This window comes from Doryrhamphus excisus, chromosome 20 (assembly GCF_030265055.1).
Source record: "Doryrhamphus excisus isolate RoL2022-K1 chromosome 20, RoL_Dexc_1.0, whole genome shotgun sequence".
In the NCBI taxonomy this organism is placed as follows: Eukaryota; Metazoa; Chordata; class Actinopteri; order Syngnathiformes; family Syngnathidae; genus Doryrhamphus; species Doryrhamphus excisus.
In genome coordinates, this window is record NC_080485.1 from 4,792,750 (window position 1) to 4,806,210 (window position 13,461).

At 40.0% G+C, this 13,461-nt stretch overlaps 1 protein-coding gene across 3 annotated transcripts in view; it reads left to right on the top strand.

Moving 5' to 3' along the window:
• The first annotated feature begins 206 nt into the window (after positions 1-206).
• pde10a (phosphodiesterase 10A) overlaps positions 207-13,461 on the top strand; it is a 60,628-nt gene continuing 47,373 nt past the window's right edge. For 2 of the 3 annotated variants that reach the window (XM_058058373.1, XM_058058374.1), the window contains exons 1-2: positions 208-372; positions 940-1,102. In XM_058058373.1, coding sequence (XP_057914356.1) covers positions 1,030-1,102 — 73 coding nt within the window. In that variant the 5' untranslated portion in view covers positions 208-372; positions 940-1,029. Of the gene's footprint in view, positions 373-939; positions 1,103-13,461 lie in introns of all 3 variants that reach the window. The other variant, XM_058058377.1, reaches the window with a different exon arrangement.

The window sequence follows — 13,461 nt, forward strand, 5'->3', positions numbered from 1 at the left end:
GAGACAATGTGTGATATTTGGTGATCACTGCGTGTTTTTTCTTTTTAACCAATGGGAGCACAGATTCACATGCACGCAATTCCTTTGTTGTTTTTTAAACAGTTGGTCCTTCTTCCATTTTTAATTCATTATCCTTTCAAATTTGAGCGTTTTTGTCTTTTTTGTGTAATTTTCACGTTTAATTTATTTACTGTATTGGTTATTTATGCTGTTGCTGTGTGACCAGGAAGTGGGGTAAAAAGGAGCTGCTCCCATGGTCCTCATGACACAATGCGTGTTGGGTCCATTTATGTCATTCTCACGCGTGGATTAGGAGGTTCTGCACCCAGCACAAAGCTTCGTGGGATTTATTATGTAGCCGTGAAAAAGAAGGTATTGTCACACAGAGCGCACTCTACACCACTTCACAAATTATACGCACAAGTCGAATCCATCTCTTCCTTTTTAGACGAGTACACGTTTCTCAATGCTGCTTCTGCACGTTCGTCCACAGTAGAAAAAAATCCTTTATCGGGATGTCCAAGAGTTCCCCTTTAGTTGACCGCATGCGCTGTGCGTCATCCACGCCTGATTATGTCGTCTGACGTCGCATTGAAGCATTCACAATGCAGGTTGCATTGATCGTTTCAAAGCATGAGTGCGCGCCTGTGACGACAATTAACTTTTCACGCACACGAGACGTGGAGCAACAAGTTTGCAACGTCGTGCGTAAATTCCCATCCGATCAGATCCCTGCGCGTGAGTGCTTCATATTTTATCATTTGTGGAGAGGAACACCACCCAGGAGGTTGCTGGTCCTCGGGAAAGTGAGCACTTTGAAATATTACACACACTGGACTCCGGGAAGGACACTGTAACACACACACACACACACACACACAGGATATCTGAATGAGCTCCACTCATAGTTCTTGTCACCTCTATTGTCACCCCACGCAGACTGTTCCCCGGGTTGTGTATCCTGCCGGTTGAAGAAGGTGCCCCCCCCCCCCACGTTGTCAATCTGCTGGATTATTTCACATCCGGCAAATGTCGAAGAAACGGAAAAGTCTGGACAACTTGAGCTTGGAGGATTCTCTCTTGGAAGGTTGCAGCGATCAAGGTAGGAAATGTGCTCTCTCAGTTTTAAAGCAATGCAATGTAATCATCCTCCTTGCAACAATCTGTTATAATCTCTTATCTGTCCCGTCACATTGGAAGTGTCTTCATGTTTCATCTCCTGTCACTATTACTCCAGCTGCATAACAGCACTATTAAATGACTCAAAGTCTATAAGAAGTTGTGTCAAGTTCCATCCCACACATCCTCATTCCGGCTACAGGTGAACCTATCCCAGCTGACCAGTACCAGCCAATCACAGTACACATATAGACAAACAGCCATTCACACTCACATTCATAGTATGGATAATTTTGAATTGGCCTAACAAGCATGTTTTTGAATGTGGGAGTACATGTAAACACCACGCAGCGGCTCCCAGAGAAATTGAAAGATTTCTTGATTGTGAGACACGTGCTAACCAATACGCCACTGTACTGCCTGTGTTAAGATATTAAGGAAACCTATTTCACATGATCCTTTTCTTCATTTTAAGTCAAGAGAGAGTTAAAGAGAGAGGTCAGATTTTTTGACATGAAGTTGTATGACATTCTCATCAGCAGTGTAGTGCATCAACAGTGACTTATCCTACACTCGATCCTGTGATCCCAATTCTGGTTGAAACTTTGTTCCGGTTAGCTGCTGGGGCCACTTAAGTGTAGAGTTTGGCTTCGTAAAACATCCATCCATCCATTTTCTGTATTGCTTATCCTCACTAGGGTCACAGGGGTATGCTGGAGCCTATCCCAGCTGTCTTTGGGCGAGAGGCGATGTACACCCTGGACTGGTCGCCAGCCAATCACAGGGCACATATAGACAAACAACCATTCACACTCACATTCATATGGACAACTGGACAATTTGGAGTCACCAATTATCCTATATTCCTTTTTTGGGAATGTGGGAGGAAACCGGAGTACCCGGAGAAAACCCAAGCATGCACAGGGAGAACATGCAAACTCCACACAGAAATGCCCAAGCGGGGAATCGCAGGATGGAGGCTTCGCAAAACAATATGCATTCAAAAGTGTCACACGTTTGTGTGTGTCTGTGTCTGTGCTGTAAGAAAGTAAGAAAAGTATCATATATATCAGCATTCATTATATTCTATTCATAATATCTTATCAGGGGACAGTACTTGGATACATATTTGAGCTTGTAGAACAATATAGATTTGCTGTCCCCTCAAAATGACTCAGCACACAACAATTATTGTCTACATAGCTGGTGAGTACACTTCACAGTGAACATGTCCACAAAGTGTGAATGTTTAGTGTGAGCACCGTTATTATGTCGCACTGCCTTAATCCTCTTGGGCATGGAATTCACCGGAGCTGCACAGGTTATTAATGGAATCCTCTTTCACTCCTCCATGATGATATCACTGCTGGATCTTAAACTGGAGGCATACTTGGCCACTCCATCACCTTCATCTTTGGAATCGTCATTATGTTGGTGTAAAGCCCAACATGTCTCAGGACATTCATGTTTCCGTCAATGACCTGCAGCTCCCCAGTGCTCGTATTTGGTTGTTTGGCCACCACCACCATGACTGACTCTACTTGGTACTTGCCAGCATTTTCAGTGGGTAGTAAATCTACACTGCTTGTACACTGATTATAAAGTGTACCAAGCTTTCATTTATATGATACTGTCTCTCCTGAAAAGATGTATTGTAATAAAAATGGCTGCTGAAATGTGATGAATGTACTTTTTCATTCAATATTGTAATAGGAATGTAGTTTCTAAACAATATATATTCCATAACATACAAATATGAAGTACCGGTAATGCTAAAATAATCTGTACAAATACCACAAATAGTTTTTACTTCACATGTCTGACGTTAGGGTGCGAGCGGTTCCCTGATACACAATAACATCCATTCGTAGTGTGATTGTACGCTGGGGGCATGTCATTTACTCACAATACTAGTGTACTATACTGAATGGGGCAAGGGGGGTTGGTGACAAGTCATGTCCGTACAGGCCAGACAGAACGTTTACATCAGTAAGTATGAAACCACAAACCACATAGTGATGATCAACACTGGAGGATATTGACAGAATATTATTAGGAAACAATCATGACACTTCATTAGGTATCTGCATGATGTCCAACTGGATTGTAGAAAAAAACACTTTCACCAAGAAAAGTCCAATGTGACACTATACCAGGGTGTATATAATCTGTCCCCCCAGCCTGCCTCAGGTTGAGTTGTGATGTCTTGGATGTAGACATAGACATAGACTTTCTTTATTGTCATTGCACAATAACACAGCAGTGAAATTGCCAACGAAATGTCGTTGCCTGGCTTCCGTGTAATAATAAATAATAATGTGGAGAATAAATAGGTGACATCAAATACAGGAACAGTAATTTGTACAAATAATTTAAATAATTTAGACACAAAAATGTACATGCTAGTTCAGACGCTTACATTAAATAGAGCAGGGGTCGGCAACCTTTATTATGAAAAGAGCCATTTCACCCCCTTGCTCACTAAAGAAAAATAGCCTGGAGCCGCAAAACATAGTATGTTTAAAACAAAATTGGAGGGAATTTGGGGCTATCAAAGTAGTTCAGATAAGAAAAAAAACAAGTTGGAGTACTCTTGCTAGTATTATATTAAATATAAACTTACATAAATATATGTGTAAATTACTGTAAACTTACCTGATACCTGAAGTTCCAATGTCGCTGTTTTATATGATCTCTAATTTATTTTTTAGAATTGTCAAATAGCTTTGGGAAAGTATGAAAAGTATTTTCCTTAATGTTTACCTGTGAGAGAGAACTGAATAGCATCCTGTCTGCTCATCCTTGTACTCATCCAATCACCAGTCAGAACTCAGTCAGGATGCATTCATGGACTCACACAAAGTTGGATTTTTTTAAACTCATTACAAAGACATGCTTTTTCCCCACTGTGGTGTTAAAAAATATTCAAGCATTGCAAAGGGAGCCACAACAAAGAGGCTGAAGAGCCACATGCGGCTCTGGAGCCGCGGGTTGCTGACCCCTGAAATAGAGGTTGCTGACATTGTTTTTTCCACGGAAATGTGCGTGACACTCTTAAAAATCTGCCTGTGAGGTTTTGATGACGTGTCTGCAATTTACCACTATGCAAGCTGCGCTTCGCCTGCGCCAATAAAAGACCAGGTCGGAGCTGGCGAGCTTTCTCCGCACCTTTGGCACGCTGTTTTGTCACGAAATTGATTGAGTTCATTTTCATTCATGATGTGATTAATTAATTTCTTATTATCACAAGACAGTTTTTTTTATAAACGAGAAAAAAACTTTTTGATTCTACAGGTTTAGTAACTGTTAGGACATGCAGCTAACTTTAACTCTGTGATTCGCAATTTGTTCTGAGCAGCCAGGACGCTTATATGTGTATCGCTTTCCTGGTGTATTTATCTTCTTTGCCATCGTTGGTACTTGTTTGTGGAGGCATCATGTTACGTTAACACTGTTTGACCTGTGTTTCGTGACCTGCAGTCAAGGGGGCATTGAAACGATCAATGCTTTCTCCGCACCTTTGGCACGCTGTTTTGTCACGAAATTGTCCCCGCGCCAAGCTGAAAATGTGGACATCTGGTGCTCTGCCATGGCCATCTTGGCACAGTCCAGTCTACCAAATTACCAAATTGGTTGCGTACAATGATGCACTGGACCAAATTGCCACTGCGTGAGCTGCGCCACGCTCCGCCACAAAATTAGAGCCTAATATCTCATTTTCTTCTATGCGATTTCGACCAGCAAGTTGGCACTAGCTCTTTCAAGCCTTTGATATCCTCTTGGATGAATATGAATTTTGTATGGCTAACCTTCGAACAGGAAGTTACCAGGGTCGCCTTGCGGACTGACTTGGTTTAACCGTCGGGTGTTGGGACTGATGTACTCCACGCAGTCTTCTTGGCTTTGTATCCTTGCGTCAATGGGTCTTTTATTTGCAAGATTGGCTGCCATACAAAGGAATGTTTGGAATTCTCCCTGTGTTAAGACCCCATTTCCATCTTTTACTAATTTCACAACCACCTCTGTTGCTCCATTTCTGGGGGGCGGGTTTGCTGGGTGAATTTTGTCATTTTGTCCCATTCTTTGCAGCTTCATCTTCCAATGTTGGATGTTTGAGGATTGTCTGAAACTTATAGAGTTCCTCAAGAGCAGGTTTTGTCCCAACAAAATTTGATCGAGGGTCAGACTACAGTTTTTGTGAGAGTCTTCTCAGTGATGTGAATCTTTGTATGCTAGAAGAAAAACTTTGGAAGCTTGACCCTTGCGTCAACCCTTGAGTTCTGCCTCCACATACCATGATACTAGTACTTTGGTCCTTAAAAACTACTAGTCTATAAAGAGTATAGATTAGAATTTCTCCCATCCTTCTACTGATGATGTATCTTTTTAGAATTTCCCCTTTGTGTGAACAGCCTCTCTTTGAGCAACTTGCCATACTAATGCTATTACTTTCACCAACTTCGAAAGGCTGCTCAATCTTTCGAAAAGTCGAAAAGGGCTTTGACTGATTTGTCATGTTGAAAATGTCTTTTCAGTTCCTTGAGGCAATTGTGTGAGGTAAGGATGTCATCGACGTAACTGTCTTTTTCAAGAACTCTGTGTTCCTACTCCATGTGAAATGAAATGCTTAATTTTGTGGACACCTTCATAGCTACCTTCATAGGTGATGCAACCGTCTGGTGTATCTCCAATGATAACTCTTGTGATGGCATATTCACTAATGTCTTCATCTTGGTTTTCTCTCCAGAGGAACCAATGAAGATGCAAGTCTCGGTTTTCCAACCACACTGAGTTGTACATTTTCTTGATATGTACCACAGCTGCACATAATCCTGTTCTAAACCTCAATAGAACGCCTCTGATCTGGTTATCGGGTCCCTTCAGAAGGATATACTTATTCCTTCAAATTTTTGACTGCTGTTCCATAGCAGTTGTATAGTGTTTGTCACCATGGTGGAGACTGTATGGTGACTTTTTGTATGGCACCCCCCCCCCCCCCCACACACACACACACATGGATGTATCTACCTGGGGATGAGCAGATTGTGCTAATGTACCTAATGTTGAGGCCGCTGAGGAAGTATAAGGCACAGTTCTGGAGTGAACGTGTTCTAAACATGTGATGTGTTGACGTCACAGGCTATGAGTCTTTATGGACCTGGGCCCAAATGAGAGTTTCCCCTTGGCTAACACAGAAGGAGAAGACGGGCGCTTCCTTGCCATGACTGTGCCTGACATCTGTGACCACTCAGGGGGGGCACGCCCACTCAAGATGTTACCATCTTGCATCTTGTGACGATAAAATGTAGATAGACAAGTGAGTTATCTGCACATTGCCATGCATTCAATTCATCTTAGTGTACAGAAAGTGTTGCTTGTGAAAGATAATAATTAATAATTTTCCATAATGGCTTTTGAGTCACTAAGACTAGTAGTTGTAGTTGCTGACTTCAGGGTGTACCCCACCTCTCGCCCCTCTCTGGTGTAGGCTCCAGCTCACTTGTTATCCTGGGCTGTTTCGTTTGTGTTTGCTTTGCTGATCAAACGTTTCAGCGAGTGTCGACTCTTGGTGTGTCGTTTTTTTTCTCAGATGTGAAAACCCGGCCAGGTGGGCATGTCCATTTTGTTTGCATTGCCACCACTTTGGAATAATTATGGCATTTTGGCTCATTCGTATAGATGGGCTCACCTGGCTCATTATTAACATTTCTAAACAGGGGCTTTGGCATTCGGCTTTGCATGCACCTTTCTACTACACTACCTCACATTGCTCACGAGGCTCCACTGTTTTGCTGTTTATGCTAGTGGCCCCACCTCCCCCACAGAGACAAAGCCACTGTATGAACCAATGCACAGAGTGGACTCTGTTCCTGGCTATTTGGAGGCAAGAGAGGAGCACCACAGACACAGGGCAATATATGGAGGCCAGCAAAATGATTGAGTTCATTTTCATTCATGATGTGATTCATTATTTTTTTATTATCACAAGACATTTTTTTTATAAACGAGAAAAAAACGTTTTGATTCCACAGGCTTAGTAACTGTTTGGACATGCAGCAAACTTTAACTCTGTGATTCGCAATTTGTTCTGAGCAGCCAGGACGCTTATATGTGTATCGCTTTCCTGGTGTATTTATCTTCTTTGCCATCGTTGGTACTTGTTTGTGGAGGCATCATGTTACGTTAACACTGTTTGACCTGTGTTTCGTGACCTGCAGTCAAGGGGGGGGGGGGGCATTGTCACGTGTCATGACGAAAAATAAATGAATGATAAATGAATAATAAAATAAAATGGCGACTCCAAATTGTCTATAGGTGAATGGTTGTTTGTTCATATGTGCCCTGTGATTGGCTGGTGACCAGTCCAGGGTGTAGCCCGCTTCTCGCCCAAAGACAGCTGGGATAGGCTACAGCATGCCCACGACCCTCATGAGGATAAGCGGTATAGAAAATGGATGGATGGATGGAAATATTAATGTTTTTCGATTGAACTGCATTCTAAATGTTTTTTTTCTGCATGATTCCAATAGTTTAATAGTTTAACATTTTCCTGAGTAAAAATTGCTGAATACCTGATAAAATACGGGCGAAGAAACTGAAGGTGAGGCTGCCTCAAGCATCTCTTCTCAGCTTAGTACACAAGCCCAGCCTAGTGTATGAGTGCACACTGAGTGCACACATAAGTCATATGGTAGGCGTTGGAGGGTCTTCACTGCAGAAGTAACCCCTTTTGTTTTATATGAATCAGGATGTATGAATCATATGGCGAGAACAAATGTCATCATCTGTGGCTGTCACAGTGAGAGACCTCATGGAAACACACCCAAATGTCCACACATGCTTGTGTACACACCCATGTCTTATAGTGTGGTTGTTTAGCCCAACATTGGCCACTAGTGGTATTGGTGTGAATTGCAGACATACATCTTACGTCTTCCTTCTATCATATTTTTTTCCCACTTTTGTATTCATTGAAAACTGCTGACATTTCATGACCTCTCTGTAATGACGTAATGGTGGCTAGATGACTATCACAGCTCAAACTACATCAATAACAGACGCTAGGTGGCGCTGAGGTATAAAGTTGGTATTTAAGGAGCACCATGATGAAATATAAGCTAGTGCTGACGGAAAGAAGGAATTTTTTTTTAAAGTGAAATGGCTATAAATTATTTTAAAATATCAGAACCACTTCATTACTTTACAAGTCATATAAAAATATTGTCAGCATGTACCTCCAAATTGTTTCAATATTTTTATTTCAAAGAAATGTTGTTTTTCTTGTAGAAAAATTAAAATATATGTGCTTTTCACTGGCCAAATAATGCAGCACGAGTGAAGTGTGTTCGTGTGAGTAGTGTGTCAGCTAGACCTTATCCATGTGTTATCAGTAAACAAGCAGAGCTGACGCCTGGCTGCTCATCTTATTTGGCAGCCAGGCTGACAAGCCTGGACGTCAGCGCCCATATTTCTCACCTATGATTCATATTCACCTTATTTGGCTTGTGATCAGGGCTGCTATGCAGGCAGCCGGCTTCCGCTGCCACTTTTCTTGGCACTCGATATATATGCTCTATATGCTGCCCCCCCATTGAGCTACTCAAACATTTAGGAGGCTGCAATGTCGTATGGCCTTGAAATAAATACATTATGAAAATGAGGTGACATGCAGCCTAAAGTACTCTTGCAGTTTAACACTACTAATACTACTACTACTACCGCTAAAATGAATTATAATAATATTCACCATGATAACTGGGGCTGACTTGCCACCAATCCAGGATGTACCCCACCTCTCGCCTCAAGTCAGCTGGGATAGGCTCCTGCATACCCCTGACAACCTAGTGAGGGTAAGGGCAGAAACAATGGATGGATCATCAATATAATTTAAAAACACTATAATAATATTTAAAAATGCATGAATACTTGATGAATTTGCACTTTTATGAATATGTTATAGGTTTATATTACAGGTTGAGGTAATTTCCTGATGAAATTACAGTATAATTCATCATCAACAACACTGAGGTTGATTTGAGGATAATCATAAAGTCCAGGAAGAAAAGTAATTTTAAAAAGGACATTAATTCATGTTGTAATTTGTATTAATTAATTGTAATTCATTAATTAGTTTTGTATTATTAAGAGAATGTGGAGTTTAAACAGCGTATAAAAGTAATAGAAAAGTTCACAACAATAAATATTGGTAAGCAATTAATATGACAAGCAATAGTAAAAGTTGGAGGGAGTTAAATAAAATCTGTTTGGTTACTTATATGTTGTATTTATATTTCGTATGTTTGTGCAAGTGTGCACTACAGTTTATGATAAATATTTTATCATCTGGTAGCATCTATACAAACACAATAGTTTTGTTATTTACATATAGTAGTAATATATAGTAATATAGTACATATAGCACCAGTCAAAAGTATGGACACATGCTGAATGAGATATTTTGTCCGTTCAAAGGTGTGTGTGTGTGTGGTTAGTGTGGAGCTGCCACGTGTCTTGTGTTTGCGTCATCATCTATTAAAAAAAAAGAGAAAGTATTTCAACCCACAGGCCACTTGAAGTTATGACGTGCGCAAATCTAAATGTATGTAAATGTGCCCTTAAGCCCACTCATGTGTACTTTTGTTAAAGACACACACACACACACGTGCACACTTTGCACTGCATTTTTACTAGATTCGACAGTGATGCGTTTCCCGTGGTCAAGTGATGTCCGCAAAGCAAATTAGTGTTGCAAATCTTCTTCTTCAATTACACATACAATAATCAAGGTCATCGGTAATGGTCATCGTAATGGACAATGCATGATTTTGGAAATTGTTCGGCTATTTTGCAATGTAGTAATTTTGGGGTTATTTTAATGAAATGGGAAAATTGCTCTGAATGTTCTGCACTCCTGCTTCTATGTCTGTGTATCTAGAGACGAATACAGTAATGCTGCCTGGCTGGAAAAGTTGTAAGATAAGATAAGATATTATTAGTCCCACAAGGGGAAATTTACAGTAAGTACAGTAGCACACAAGGGCGGATAAAGAGCAAAAATGGGGTAATACAAATCAGAAATTTTACACATTATATGCAATTAGTGCTAAATGGTGATCAGGTCACATGTGTCTTGCACAGTTATTGCAACGTTTATTGCATGGTTATTGAACAGCGCAGTTTTTATTGTATAGTCCGACAGCGGCAGAAAGGAAAATCTTGCGATATTTCTTTGGATGTCATCCTGTCACTAATAGAATGAGACAAAAACGCAACCGTATTTGTGCTTTCATAGTAATTCCTACAGTGCAAATTTACTTCCAGTGGAATAAAAAAAAGTGAGGTAATTTAAAAGTCATTAAAAGGCAGCATGTGTTCGTAATACACTAAAATGACATTTCAACCTTGCGCGTGTCTATGTGAGAAAAACAAACATTGCGGCAGGCATAATTACTGCCAGCTCTGTGACGTAGACGACGTGAGGCCCAAACGGCTGTTGCGAGTGGCAGTAACAGCATCTCCTCCTCGAGCCCGCCTGCCCCCGTCTCTGACTTCATTTCCTCCAGCTCTGACGCAGATACACCATCCCCCACCATCACTAACACACACACACCTCCCTTAAATCCAGCAACCTTCTCTCATCAGGTTTTTTTCGCACTCATTTGTCGTTCTTTTTTCAGTCATTCATTCATTCATTCAGATGCTAAGCTTGCACTGCAGTGCTCCACATACGTAGTTGATGTCCTCTTTTTACTACATGGTCTCATGCTTTGAAATTGCAACCACATTCGCTTTCATTTATCACTAGGTAGGTAGAATACTGTAAGTTAAATAAGACACTAAATATTTCACCCACATGTCAGCGTTTCTGAACTGGAGTGGCACTGGAAAAAAAAAATCTGGAGTGACATTTACTTAAAAAAAATGCTCAATAAATTTCCCCCACACAGTTAATCTAAAATTTTAAAACACATCTTAACTTACATTTATTAGCATATTGATTTAGCTCATGAAACTTCACTCAAAAATGTGTGCTGGCAAATTTCTAATTTTTTCAAGTAATCCCTACTTCCTTATTGGCACTGGTCATAAGTATTTTGGTATACACTTTCAAATACAATCATTTAATTGAAAATACAAAACAGCTAATACTTTTGATACAACATATTTATTCTGTATCATTGCAAAATCAAATGCTAGGTGTATACATGACCGCACGGGATTTAAATGTGAAAACAAAGCATTACTACTGAGAGTAGTACCACCGTAGAACCTTGGTTAGCGTCATTAATCCATTCCAGATGATCCGACTGTAACCAAATCAGACTCTAAACCAAATTTTCCCATGAATAATAATGTAAATACAATTAAGTCTGTTCCATAAAGCCAAAGAAGTTAACACAAAAGGTTTTACAGTTTGACATGCCGGAAACAAGTGGAAATACATATAAAGATATGTTAATGAAAGTGATCAATGAACATTTAAGCTTATGTTTACCTTCGATGAAGCCACTTGATGTGGTTCAACACTCAATATAAATCTGATACGAAATTGAGGCTGAAGACGTAATCTACCAAACCAACATGCATACGAATGAAATCATTGTTCAAATGTACAGAGCAAAAACAATATACAAAATGTACTAAGTGAGCACATTGATTTCTCATATGGAACACATGTTTAACCATGACAACAAATATTGTTTTTACAGTGAGTCATGTTTGCACTTCCATCACATCGAGTTCAGTTTTGCATTTTTTGAATTGTAATAATTAGAATTATACCATATTTTCCGGACTATAAGTCACACTTTTTTCATAGGTTGGCTGTTCCTGCGACTTATCCTCCAGAGCGACTTATAAATGAAAAAAAAAATTATGTTCCATAAACACTGGACACCTTTTCTTTTCATGTTTATATTTTGTGTAGCTGAATAGCCATTGTGTTAGCATATCTTACACCTATTCAACCTGTTCCTATTCTTTTATTGTTAGAACTTGCCTTCCAAGAGGACTTTATGTCTGTTTTGGTCAAGTAGTTTGGAAAATAAATTACACGCAAAAAATGCAACTTATACTCCAGTGCGACTTATGTATGTTTTTTTCTACCTAATTATGCATTTTTGGCCTAGTGCGACTTATACTCCGGAGCGACTTATAGTCCAGAAAATACAGTAATTAAAGCTACTCTGTAGTGTACCATGATACAAAGAATAAAGAGGATGTTATGACCGTTATCCAGCTCAGGTTGCCATAAAAGGCAACCTTCACTTGATCGCCTTGTTTTCTGTTGATGAGCCAGCACTGCCAGCACCTCTTCAGCAGGACCATGCAGCCAGATGTAAGTCAAATTAGTAGACGTAACATGTCATCACTGTTGTGTAATGTACACTGCAGTCATTTCGACAGCTCCACCCTTATTGCCATCATTGCCAATGAGGCAAGGGCCCATTCTATAATGGGAACTTTAGTGGTTCTCAGCCCCCAATTACAATGTTAGAGAATTATTATTTTGTGTTGGAAGTGTTGGTTTGAACAATAATAAAAGAAATAGCGACTCCAAATTGTCCATAGGTATGAATGTGAGTGTGAATGGTTGTTTGTCGATATGTGCCCTGTGATTGGCTGGTGACCAATCCAGGGTGTACCCCGCCTCTCGCCCGAACACAGCTGGAATAGGCTCCAGCGTACCCGCGACCCTTGTGAGGATAAGCAGTATAAAAATTGATAAAAAGAAATAAAAGAATCTCATTTTTCATCTTATTTCATTTGTTAGCGTGTACGTACATGAACAACACAAGCAGCTATTGCAATGCATTCCGGGACTTGTAGTATTAGCAATGTATATATGCTCGATGTGTTATAAGCTCACTGGCCAGGTTGGACAAGTTAAAAGCCACATTGTTGTTGGAATTTTGCTGACTGTAATATTTGGTGAGGCACACAAGGTACACACAATACTGTCATGATCTCTTGATGGCAAAGGCAAAAAAGCTTTCTCTCTTTGAATGCGGTTGGATTGTTAAGCTGCATAAGCAAGGCCTATGACAGTGTGCTGAAAATACAATAATGATAAATAAACAAATAAATGTGGAATAGATCGCATCAAATTTTTAGTGCAATAGTACATAATAAATAATAACAATAATACATCATAACAATACATAATAAGGTAAAAAGTCCAGTCCTCTGTGTTTTTATCAGTCTGTTGTTTTGAAAAGAAGCATAGCGTGAATCTACAAGGCTTGCTTTATTTGGTTATAAAGCAAAAACCTTAGTAGCAAATGTGCCACAAAACAGTGATGGTTACATAATGTCCGAAATGGACGACGACAGCAGAGAGAA